We start from the raw sequence: 12,871 nt of genomic DNA, 5'->3' as shown, positions 1-12,871 counted from the left end.
TTGCTTGGGTCAACAAGTTAAACAGTTTGCAGCAATGAAATTTAGCTGGACATGAGCCAATGGTATGGACTTGCAGCCCAGAAGACCAATTGTATCCTGGGATGCATCAAAAGACGCATGGCCAGCAGAGAGAGGGAGGGGATTGTCCCCTTCTGCTTTGTCCTTATGAGGTCCCAGGTAAGACTACTGCATCCAGGTATGTGGTCTACAACACCAGAAACATGTTGGAGCAGGTAGAGGGGAAGGCCACAAAGATGATCAGAGGGCCACAGAACCTCTCCCATGAAGAAAAGTTGGGGCAGCTGGGCTTGTTTAGTTTGGAGTAGGCTCCAGGGAGACTTCGTTGTGGTATTCCTCTATCTGAAGTGAGCTTATAAACAGGAGAGAGACTGACTTTTTACATGAGAAGACAGTAATAGGAGAGAGGGGAGTGGTTGAAACTAAAAGGGGAGATTTTGATTAGATGTTAGGAGGAAATTCTTCTCTCAGAGGGTGGTGGAACAGTGGAACAGGCTGCCCAGAGAAGTTATGGATGCCCCATCCTCAGAGGCGTTCAAGGCCAGGTTGCATGGAGCTCTGGACAGCCTGATCCATGAGTGGCAATCCTGTCCATGGCAGGAGCATTAGAACTAAATGACCTTTAAGGTCCTTTCCAACCGAAGCCATTCTATGATTCTAAGATTCTATGAAATGGTATTCACATTTGGGGAATAAGCAGCCTAATCCAAACAGAATGACAGGGCATATATGTGAACTTCTTGTGCTACGCATGCACCTACATGTTTCCAAATTGTCAGAAGGACTGCTAGAAAGATACACTGGATGGGGAGGAAAGGAGATCAGGCTTGGAGGGATGCAGTATGAGCTAGAACTTTCCCTCCTGGACAGAAAGACAATTCTGTCAATTGACAGACATCTGACAATTAAGGGTCTTCTTTTTTTTTTTTCTTTCATAATTACCGATAATGCGGCTCCTAGTTTTCATCTGTACAGGTAATCTGAACCAGCTGGCAAACATCTCCTAAAAGCCTGAAACTCTGAAGCTTTGAGGAAATTTTTTATTTTCTGACAGGGGTGAAAGTGGTTAAAGAAGTCAGAAGTATCAGGGGTAGAAGGGAGCAACCTGTGCCAGGCCCCTAAAGCTTCAAAATCCCTAAAGGCATGACACTGCCAGACCAGAACCCCCTTCCCAGGCAGGAAACCCCTCCTTTTGGCAGGTTTCTGGGACAAGAGGAAGATGCAGCTGGCCCTTTAAAAGCACGAACAACTGCTTATTTGTGCGACCAGCACAACCCACTGCAGTGCAGGAGCTGGCTGGAAGCAGCTGCAAATTACTGTGCCTTAAAAATATCAAGGACATCCAACATGGAATACACCTCGAGGTACAGAAGTTCACTTTTAAATGTACTCAGCAGGGGGGATTTACATGGTGCTGGTTTCTTACGTCATCAACACTCGATGCATTATGAAATTATGTGGCTTAGTCACATATTTTTATTTTTTCTTTTTCATTAAGAGAGGCCATATGACAGCTTGGTCTATTCCCAAGGCATAAAATAAGAGCCAGTCCCCATCCTACGAATATTTGTTATCCGAGAGACTGCAAGGAACATATGTGCTTAGTCACATCCAAGATGTTTGTCAGAACTAGAAATTTAATTCCAATTAAATCCATTTTGCTTTTGTTTCACTTAGAAACATACTTTCAGTTAGATCCTACATCTCGTTTGACCTACCAGAAGAAAACATGAAAATGTTTTCACAGGATAACAATTCAGATGCCATACAAACTGCAGTACTGTAGAGTGTGGTCATGGCACAAACCAGAAACTATGATGTACTCTTGCTAATTTGGCAGCATCCATTAGGAAAGAAAATTCATGTCAGAGCTGGATAAAACCTGCACTTACCACTAAGTAAACTGACAATTCACATCTTGCTGAACCATGCCAAAATAAAAGCCAAATTCTTTTCAGCTCAGGTGTCTACTTTAATGATTTAACAAAGAAAATGCCCTTTCACTGACATGCGGATGCACATGTGAATCTGAAGTGTAACAGCCATTTTTTCCAGAGACAGAAAAACAAAGCTTCCAGCTTCCTCTCTCTGAGGTCTGCTGCCTCTATAGCACAGCTGGAAAAAAACATGGTGAAAATTAGTGCTAAAGCAAGTGACGAAACAACCAGTGTTGCCTTTGAATAGAGAATATCTAACAAAGCAAAAGCAGCCTTTATTAAAACATATTTTATGAATTTGTTTTCTTTCTTATTTCTTTTCTCAACAACTTACTTCTCTCTGGCCTTTCTCACTTGATTTGTTACCCTATGTCATCTCTCTTGGCTGTATTAGTACATTCTGCATGTTCTCCTAATCCAATGGGAAAAAAAAAAACGAAACACTTTTTTGTTTTTACTTGGTTAGCTTTTTGCCTTTTAGCAATTCAGAGCATGCTGGAAAGGCAACCTTATGTATTGGCAACATAAGCAGTAAGAATACAAGACTAGGAGCAGGGAAGCAGACAAAGGCACAGGAACTATGCAGCAACTACGTTAAGTTTTCTCACAGCATATAATCCCCTTTGGCTTTCTGTTTGCAGAAAAGGAAGGCAAACCTATTCTATAATAAAGCTGCTCAGCCTGTAGAAGCTTTATTCTCTCTTATTTCCAGCATCACTTAATAAATTCTAGTAAGTCAGTACATGAGAAGGACCTGGCAGTGTGTCCTGGTGGCCAAGAAGGCCAATGAGATCCTGGGATGCATTAAAAGGATCATGGCCAGCAGGCCAAGGGAGATGATTCTCCCCCTCTACTCTGGCCTGATCAAGCCTCACCTGGAGCACTGTGTCTGATTCTGGGCTCCCTGGTACAAAAAAGTCAGGGATCTCCTGGAAAGAGTCCAGCAGAGGGCCACAATGTTGATAAAGGGCCTGGAGCATCTCCCCTGTGAGGAAAGACTGGGTGACCTAGGTTTGTTCAGCCTTCAGAAAAGAAGACCGAGAGAGGATCTTATTAATGTTTATCAATATCTCATGTGCGAGAGAAAAAGGGACATGGCCAACCTCTTTTCAGTGGTCTGTGGGGATAGGGCAAAGGAAATAGCCATTAACCAGAGCATAGGAAGTTCTGCACCAGTATGCAAAGAAACTTCTTCATAGTGAGGGTGACAGAGCACTGGAACAGGCTGCCCAGGGAGGTTGTGGAGTCTCCTTCTCTGGAGATATTCAAGACCTGTCTGAACACCCACGTGTGCAGCCTGCTGTAGGGACCCTGCTTTGGCAGGCAGCTTGGACTTGATGATCTCTAGAGGCTCCTTCCAACACCTACAATTCTGTGATTCCGTAATCTTCTTGTGTTCTTTTAACTATTCTCAATTGATTTTCTAATTTCATTTAAACTATTTCTTTTTTCTCACTTCTTTTCATACTGGGTATTCCACTTCATTCTTTCTTAGTATTCCAGAAGACAGATTTTAACTGACATCTTTCCTGTTCGCCTTTAGTCACAGTCGTGTTCTTTCCTCCTCTTTGTGATCCAAATTAGGAGCTCTCAGATAGCACAAGAGGTGAAGTCATTCTTAGATTCTAGTTAGTAGTGCATACTGAGAACTCACATCTTACATGTAGTAATATCTTTCAGCAATAGAACTACTGCATGTGCAGAGATCCTACAAAATCCTCCAGCACAAAGTCAACAGTGAAGACAAGGTTGGGCTCTGTCATAAAACAAAAGCAGCTGCAGAAATTTTCACCAGTGCTAATGAAATCTCAAGTTTAACCTCCTGCCATATGGAGGCTGCAGAATAAAAATTAATTAATTAATTAATTAATTAAAAAAGAGGAAGTCTTTGGGGCTTTGGAAAAAGATAAAAAATGTTAAATAAATGAATTTCAGAAGTCTTAGGAGATAAAATCAAATATCAAAACCTTGATAAATGTTTGTTACTTTTCCACCATTCTCACGACAGAAAATGAGGGACTTCATTAATTTCAAACACTTAGAAATTTTAAATGTGTAGGCAGCCCTGAAAATTCTTATGCAACTCCTTTCTTTCAGAAAAGAGAAATCTTCTAGTCCTGCACAGCACACTAAGTTCTTTGACTTATTCTCTGCAAATTTAAGATTTTCAGGTATCCCTGAGACAGATGAGGAACTAGTAGCAGCAGCAGAAGCTCCCCTTACAGTATCAGCCCTTCTTTGAATATATCTCTACCCTGACTGATAGAAAGAAGTCACTGCAGGTAGAAGACAGCCACGCCTACCAAAACCATACAGTGACCGTGCTTAGAATGAATTTCACCCTTTGTTTGATAAGAACTGGAATAAGCAGAAGACAGAAAGAATCTGCCAATTCCCAAGAAACAAATGCTCATTCTGCCAGTAACATTCAAGTATATTTGCAATTGTCAAAACCACACACATTTTTGAACATCCAAGCATAAGTGTAACTTTGTCAGGGTTTTGTTTCCTAATACTCAAGATATCAGAGTGACCAGAAACATACCCATCATAGGTCATGGCTGTCCCACAGATACATTCTCCTGACATGGAGAAGACTCAGCAGAAAAACTGAAGTCATGCTTCACAAAAGTGACTAAGCAGAACCTGAAGGTCAAAGGAAAAAGCAGACAAGATAGGCAAAGGTGGTTCAGTATCACTTTGTTCCCAGTACTTGCGCAGAATCTCAGAAATTGCTTCAGGAAAAAGATACAGAGTTGGTGATTCAGAGAGATTAATGGTGCCATGGTATCTACGTCACAAGCCCTTGGGGATAAAACAAGCTTCTCTGCATACCTGCCTGATAAGAGAGGTTACTGCAGGTACTAAGTTAATTAGTAGCAGTCTGAGCAGGAGGTAGAATAGATAGTGAGATGAAACAGGGGAAAGGTGAAAGGTGAAGTGCTTCTTAGAGAATGAATGATGAGCAAAGATCAACAATGATACTGCTAGAATGACTGAAGAACAAATTCTGCGGTCTTAACTAAAGAAATATGCTATCTAATCTCCCAGAGCATGTTTGAACAATAGAGAATATAAAGTTTTCTTTAACAAGTATCTCTAATGCACATGAAAGGGAGATTGTTTATGGTGGCAGTACAAACGTCTTTGTTTACCCTGACTTCTATGCTTTGTTTCATAAACACTGTATAGCAATAGCTCTCAAGACTTTTCCAAGCCAATCTGGCTTCTCTAAATCTTGGCATCACCACAAACTTCTTGTTGGGCTACATGATTGATTTTTCTTTGTTACAGACGCTGAAATACTGTAAGGTATGGCAGTCTGAACTAGACTGATGAGAGAATCAAAATGGCAGATAAACACAGAAATTTCAGAAGTTAATATGAAATGCAAAAGGGCATCAAAAAGAAGCACTGTGTTGCCAGAAATTATATTGTTAGTTCATAGAAGTTCACATGGCTTTGTAGTGTTAGATTCACAAAGCAGTCTGTATCACACTGATAGAAATGTTGAACTAATTATCTCACAGATGCATTACACAGTTATTTTTTTTAATAAATGCATAAAAATCATTCCTAGAGATTCAACCTACTAATCCATAAAATTCCATAGGTACAGATACAGAAGTTACCTCTCAAAAAAAACTGAAATAATAAAAGTAACAACTAATGTAACAGAAATACCTACATTTAGCAATTATTTTAGCATTTTTAGCATTTTTCACAATGGTATTTCATAACTATGTCTATAAATACTTCAAAAAATGGTAACCAATCAAAATTACTCCAAATATTTTCAGCAAAAACTATTTATTTTTTACCTATCCACAAATAGAACATTTCCAATCAGAAGTAGCTGTCTAGTGAATAATGAAAATTTTTTCACCTCTGTAACTTTCTCCTAACTTAGCAAACTTAGCTAACTTAGCAAAGGTCCTGCCCCAGAGCTGTTTCTACATGCCTCCTCCCAGCAGCAGATCATGCTGAAGGTTGCAGTGCCTGAGTTCTCTGTAGAAGAAAGACTGTGGAAGGATAAGTAATTCAAATTAGGATTCAACAGTATTCAGTGTCCACACTGGAGCTGGAAGTTACCTAAAGGCTTCAATCTGAGCTATCAACACCTGACATAATTAATAAGCTTTGCTGAGGACAAGGCGAGTCTTAGATTCTACAGCACAACACAGTGTGTTTTAATTTCCTCCTCAACCTGGTAGAATTCAAATCATTTTTCTCCGAGGAACAATTTTACAACTACCAGTCTATAAGCCGCCTGGTGAGAAAGAGTTTGTTGTCTGTAGTCAGGTATCAGATTCCACTCATTCATGTTTTCGTACAGAGAAACTGGGAAAACAATTCTGTCCAATCCTTATAAGCAGTTAAGGTGTTCTCACCATTAGGCAAACAGAAAAAATTGTAAGAAACAAACTGTTTTTCCCATGATTTTGCAAGATGATAATCTTGCAAAATGGCACGCATACACCAGAAGCCTGACTTCTTTCTCTTCATGTGGCTGTTAAGCCTTTCATCTTCACTGAAATTTTCTCAAAAGTTAAGAATGGGTAACAGAGAGAGCTGAAAATCCTTTATCTGTCAGCGGCCAAAATGCAAATTATAAGGGAAAAGAATATTAGAAACTTAGAAACATAAACAAGTACAGGCTGGAAGGAAAGATCACTGGCTGAAGCTCCCTCAGAAAGCAAGGCCTTGAACTTAGCTGAGTCTTCCAGCCAAGATGATTCAACCACAACCACTTCCCTGGGCAAGTAACAGCAACATTTAATTGTTCTCACATTGAAAACTTTCTTTCTCACGTCCAGAAGACACTCCTCCTCTTCCCTATTGCCTCTTGCCTGTAACATTCATCCTTGTGACGAGTACCATCATCCTCTCTGCAACTACCTACAAAGTATTGGTAAACGTTGATAGACACTCCCAACCTGCCCAAGCTTCCTATTTTCTAGGCTATAAAACTCAGTTCCTTAACCTTTCTTAAGCTGATGAGCTCTCCAACACTCAAATCATCTTCGTGACAGTTGACACCCAATTGTTCAATTTGTCTCTTGAACTGGGAGGAGCAACAATGAATATTAATTAAGAAGCAATCAGTAGTAGAGCATACTCATATTACAGATTACAGTCATATTACAGTCAGCTCATACAGGTAATTTATATTTAGCATTTGAAAACTGCCAATGCTTTTCAGACATACAATTAAGGTATAGATGATAACAGACTTCAAGAAGTAATTCAGAACCTGCTCTGGTAAGTATGAGTATTCCCCATTCCCAGATATACCTTGGGAGTAAAAAGGATTTTAACCTAGCCCTCTGTGAAGTAATAAGCATAATAACCTGTACCCTTTTTTTCCTTTCATTTGTAAAATCAAAGAAGTCATAAAACAATATCTCACATGTAGCACCCAATTAGGGTATAAAAACGTACACATTTACATTTTACAGAACTTGTAAATAGATTTATATATGGGACATGTGACGTGGGTTGGGCCTGCTGTCCTTCCTGCTTTGTGAGGCAGAGATCCAAGATCCTGCTGCTGCATGTAGAGAATGTAGATTTCAGGGCAGAGTTTCTCTCATGAAAGTACAGCAGACCAAACACAGGTAAGCACTCCCCCACTGTTCACTCCGCCCTCTTTTCTAATGAATTTCCTGCTTTTGTGGGACAGATCTGGAAGGGCTGAAAAAGAGTAGAAGGTATGTGATCTGCTAGAAATTGTTTTTGAGTCAGAATCTGGAAAAGTGAGGTTCTATGTTCCTGTACTTGTACAATCTTCCTATGATACGTACCTTCCAATATCCACCAGCTTCCAGCTTTTACTTTCAACATAAATCTTCCTCATCTCCCTAAAGGAAAACTCAGGAGGAAGGGAGAGTTTTTATTGCTGTTCTGTCCTAAGGACAGAAGGGGAAGGAGCAGGGACAGAAGAGCTTGCATATATTCCCTTGTGATGAAGAGAGAAGTTAAAACATGACTGTTACAACCTACCAAATCCTCCCTCAGGTAAGTGTGTTCTTAAAGTCGACAGTAGACAAGGTAGCAAAAAAGTAATCTGTTTAGAAAGAATGTGCTTATATGTAGGATATATGTTAGTGTAAACACATGCAAGATGATTTATTAATCAGAATATTTTTTGAACACCACACATTCCTGGTATTTGCTCCACATTGACTGTACAGAGCAACTGCTTTATTTTTCAGAGAAACGGGGTTTGGAACTAAGGACAGGAAGGGCACTGGTGTTTGCGAATAGAGTGGTGCAACAAAGCACATCAAAGAAAAAAATTGAAGAGACAGTCTTATACTAAAATGTCTGCATTTTGCAAAAACTGACATAATGCAGCTACATCTAGAACCTAATGTAATATTATTCTAAAATGCTACACAGTTGTTTATAATGCTACACAGAAAACAATTTACTGAGGCAGGGAGCTCCATTAATAAGGCTACATATTTTACCATGATCTGATCTAGTATCTGAATGTTCGCTAATGTACTAGAATAAAACTTGTCTATCACTTTTATGTAAAGTGCACAGCCTCAAGTTTTCATTCTAGACTTCTGGAATAGGTAACTGCAACTTTTTAGATAAGCCTGCCAGTAAGTGCTGATGGTCTATTTATTCCTTTTATGTCTTGCAACTGCAAGTCCAAGCATTCCTATTAATTCAAGAAGCATTCTCATAAAATACTCTAGTACATTTACACTAGCATGTATTTATGCATAGATTTCCCAGGCTTACTGTGCATGTCTATAGCTGCATGTTCTCATGATGGACTGAACTCGCGTATATAGGGTATTTTGGTCATGATACTGATAACATGTTTGCACGCTCATGTTTCAAGCTGAAAAAGACTCCTGGCTTACTCTTATCTTTTTTAAATCTTCCACAGATGTCTATCCCCTTAACTTCTAATCTGTTCTCACATATCTACTACCACCATCCACTATACCATGTGGTTAGAAGCACACTGGAAGAACATCCGTCAAGCCCTGCTGCTTCTTTTCACTGCTGCTCTTCTCATTGGGGTCACCATGCTAGCCATTTCATCCAACATTAATCCAGTAGGCTACTTCTTCCTGGGGGTAGGTGGAGTGTGCCTGACTGGCTATTTGCTGAGTGTGTTTGTTGAGTGTTACCTGAAGAATCAGCATCAACATGACACAAATGAGATACCTCCAAACAGTCAAAGCCAAGAGGGGTAAGCACTATTTCTTTTCTTACTTTAACTATCTCTCCTCAAGCACGGCCATTTTACGTATTGTTTTGCCAACCTTCCCCTAGGAAATTAAACACAAAAACCATTCCAAAAGACAAAAGGGTTTTCCTGTATTAATATTGCACAGGTTGCAAGTACTCGTGCCACGGATCTCTTTTATCTTGTCCAAAATTATTTTTGTCCCCCTTCACAATGATTTACGAACAATTTCCCAAGTTACGAAGGTTAAAAAATCAGGCTGTTTTACCTTCCATTGAGTAATTGACTCCTACCAAACAATGAGTCAGACAAGGAAAAAGAAAAAAATGCCAAGGTAATACTGAATCTCAGGTGGATTTAGTTCTCTAAACCTTATCTCTAGAGCAACTGTTCCTTGGTAAACTTTTAAAAAAGAACCTGTAACTGGGTGTGTTTCCAGTCTTTAAAAAAAAAAAAACATTTGACACTAGTAGGCTCAGACTTTGAGAGGCTCTGAATACTTCCACATCTTTCTGGCTTCTTTTGCAGGTTACTCAGTATGATTAATTTTATCCCAATTCACCTACCGTGGTTGAAGAGTTTATCTGTATATTTGCTTCCTTAGCCATATAATCCAGACAATCATTACTCAGCTCCATAAGTTGCTTACAGTTATCAGACACAGGGTATTGTAGGAGTGCTCTTACATATTTATTTCTAGGAAGTATATGAGAAAGAAACTTTGGCTTTGCTAGCTTAGTAGAAGAAAACTGCTACCTACTTATTTAAAAATACGACCTAAAAGATAAGAAGTTTCTAAAGTAGCACATTTCTCTGCAGACATTTCTCTTCAGACCTTGCTTCAATTAAGTGAAAATACTTATGTTTCTCTTAACTTATTTAAGAACTCATTTATGAATACTGAGCTAATGTATTACAACAGAGATTTAAAAAAAAAAAAGAAACACGGCTCTGTTTTTGATAAATAATTTGTAATTAGCAATTCTTAGTAATACATTTAAATAAGTGGATATCAAGATAAGCCTAATATACTGAACTGAACGGTGTTAGTTTTTTGGTTTTTTTTTAATTTTTCTGCTAATAGTGGGAAAATGAGCCAAATAGACCAGGAGGCAAGCTGGCTGGACAAGTGAGCAAGTGCAATAGCAGAATATCACATACAATAATACCGCAGGAGATATCCTGCCCCAGTCCTACCTACTGATTGAAGCATGGTCCCTATTCTGTGTTATCCAACTACATGCCTCTGCATTAAAATTGAAATGAAAGACCACAGTAACTGACATTCTGCTTCTATGCATAGGATAAATGCTGCCTATGAAGCACCTACATACGAGGAGGTGATGACTATGTCAGTGCCAGCAATATGGACAATAGCATCCAATCCAGGCTCAGTGCCCTCACCACTGAGCGAACCTCCCCCTTATAATGTCGTTATTGAATCAAATGCCCACGGAGAGACTGCGGTGGTAATTCCTGGGGTCTCAGTGGCATCAGGCATAAGAAGCACCTCCGAGACAGACAGAGACTCCAGGATACACTTGCAACTGGTTCTGCCCCCAAGCCAGCAGCGCTTTGTTTCAGACACCAATGAAGTGAAAGGTAATGCAGATAGGTATGAGCCACTGGAACCACTCACTCCACCACCTGCTTATGAGAGTGCCATCAATGACGAGGTCTTTGAAGATGCTTTCCAGCCCTCCGTATTATGATTAATTCCACTTTCTATGAATGCAGGAACAAACATTCACCTTGATATATTGTCTTTCCATTCTTTGAAGCAAAGCTGAACTAGCACCTAATTCACTAGAGCCCTTTTCCACAAAATATAACTCACTGCAATACCACAGTGCCTCATCTTGGCACAAGATAAACAAAGCCACAGAAAAGAACGTTGTGATATACAGCAGCAACTCAAACTGGAGATGCACCTTTTGCGGGGAAGAACGTTAATTGTAAAGAAAGACAACCTGCATCAGAAAGGAGAGGAACAGAAGCATTACAAACAGCAGCATCACAGAGCACTGCGATCATCAACCACCCTACATTTCTTACTGAGAGACTGAGACTGCGCTTCCATGATTATAAATGTGTTGGTACAACACACATTTACTTTCTGTGCTGTTTGTTGCCACCTCTCTGCTGCACTCCCACCACTGCTTCTTTAGTTGTGCTGTGACTTAGAAGAGGGTGGCCGTGCTCATTTGAAAGCTAGCACCACCTAGTACCTACCACTTCATTGCTAACCAGCTTGAGGTTGAAAAGCTCACAGCAGGAATGGGATTATAATATTACACATGCTGTTCAGAAGGTTCTTAACCTACAAAGCCTCTAGACTGTTGACTGGAGGAAGACAATAGCATTTTTTTCTCCCTCTGAGAGAGGGAGAACATATTCTCTGTCTGGAGCACCAATTTTTACAGCTCTACAGGAGAGTTCATTTATGTTACAGTGCAGGCTCAAACAGACGGCTCAAGATACGTCATTGTCATCATGGCACACATCAGTGTAAAAAGATCAACTACTTGAGTTCATTTTAACAACCTCATGCATGGAGGTTTCTTTCCGGAACCTGAAAAGGACCAGCCTCTCCATCAAGGCTGTGACTGCAGCAGAGAGCACTTGCAAATAGGAGCCACAAAGCACAGATGGCCTTCATCAAGACAGCTCTCCTTTTGAGCCAGGTTTGAGCTCTCTCCATTAGCGGTGCTAAACAGTGTTTTTAAATGGGCCAGTTAAACTATTAGGATCTGCAGCGCTAAAGTGGTTTGCAGTATGCAAAGAGACACTGAGATCTGACGAATGTCAAAGTTTTTCAAAAACAGAGAAAAATGGTCATCCAAATCTCCTTATGATTGAGAATAACCATCATCACAGCATTGTTTCCTACGACTACAACATTTTTCACTCATATCATAAGCTAAAAGCAAATAAATTATTTCTTATTGCTTGATTCTTTATAGTTGAAAGGAAAAAAAAAAGTCGTATGTTGTTTATAAATAAACAGGAATAAATCAGAAATATCTGTTGGCATTGATACTAATTATTAAGCTTGCTCATGTTTGTTGGTGGATACCCTGCCCTGCAATTTGTTTAGAGAACAGAGCTGTATCTCTGAACCAAGGAGATAAGGAAGCTCTGATGAGTCTTTGTAATGAGGAAATAGGAGATCCTGCTTGGAATTGGTCACTGAATATGTAACACACTTCTGGGAAACTTCAGCATACATAACATGACTCTGAGAAACTTCTGCATACGTACACATCTTTAAATATTTCTGCATATGTAACACCAGTTACGTATATAAGCTGAAGATCTTTTTTGCAACCTATGTATGATAGGAGAATTACCCCTATGCATCCAACACTACTATTAAAGAATGTCTGCTTTCTAATACTCCACTTCGAGTCTCAGAGAGTTCCCTCATAGACCATCTTACGGTATCACCATTATGCTTACTTAATAACACTGGCTTAGAAAAAGAGGAGTTGCTGCAATTCTAAACCTTCAGCTAAGTCACTTCATTACCAGTAGAGATGAAGCAGCTATGATACCTATATTGTAACGGTAATATGAGAGGCAAGTTCATTGGTAATGTTTACAGATGGATCATCACATAATCATAGAGTGGCCTGGACTGGAAGGGACCTCAAGGATCATGAATCTCCAACACCCCCCACCACCACCACCCCGCCACAGGCAG

The 12,871-nt window shown here is 39.8% G+C and overlaps 2 protein-coding genes across 14 annotated transcripts in view; one reads left to right on the top strand and one right to left on the bottom strand.

Annotated features, from left to right (window-relative positions):
* LOC100544165 (rap1 GTPase-activating protein 1) overlaps positions 1–12,871 on the bottom strand; it is a 61,392-nt gene that overhangs the window by 38,858 nt on the left and 9,663 nt on the right. For 3 of the 13 annotated variants that reach the window (XR_014886372.1, XR_014886374.1, XR_014886373.1), the window contains exon 1: positions 4,501–4,521. The exons of 3 other annotated variants lie outside the window; for them this stretch is intronic. Coding sequence is in view for 6 of the 10 variants with exons in the window: in XM_085235856.1 (XP_085091982.1) it covers positions 4,501–4,544 (44 nt within the window). In the remaining 4 variants the exon portion in view is untranslated. Of the gene's footprint in view, positions 1–4,500; positions 4,602–12,871 lie in introns of those variants that run through there. 7 more of the 13 variants (XR_014886366.1, XM_085235856.1, XM_085235841.1 and 4 more) reach the window with 7 other exon arrangements.
* TMEM139 (transmembrane protein 139) lies at positions 7,602–12,191 on the top strand. The gene is made up of 3 exons (XM_031555664.2): positions 7,602–7,973; positions 8,863–9,171; positions 10,472–12,191. Exons 2-3 carry the CDS (start codon positions 8,924–8,926, stop codon positions 10,878–10,880), a joined length of 657 nt encoding a protein of 218 aa, XP_031411524.1. The 5' UTR covers positions 7,602–7,973; positions 8,863–8,923; the 3' UTR covers positions 10,881–12,191.

The sequence above is a fragment of the Meleagris gallopavo genome, chromosome 1 (assembly GCF_905368555.1).
Source record: "Meleagris gallopavo chromosome 1, MGAL_WU_HG_1.1, whole genome shotgun sequence".
Lineage (NCBI taxonomy): Eukaryota > Metazoa > Chordata > Aves > Galliformes > Phasianidae > Meleagris > Meleagris gallopavo.
This window is presented reverse-complemented; position numbering and strand designations above follow the sequence as displayed.

Excerpts from the sequence above, each read along its gene's own strand:
- TMEM139 (XM_031555664.2), top strand. The coding sequence starts at position 8,924 with ATGTGGTTAGAAGCACACTGGAAGAACATCCGTCAAGCCCTGCTGCTT. Across the intron at positions 9,172-10,471 it reads AACAGTCAAAGCCAAGAGGG|GATAAATGCTGCCTATGAAG; the intron begins GTAAGCACTATT and ends TTCTATGCATAG.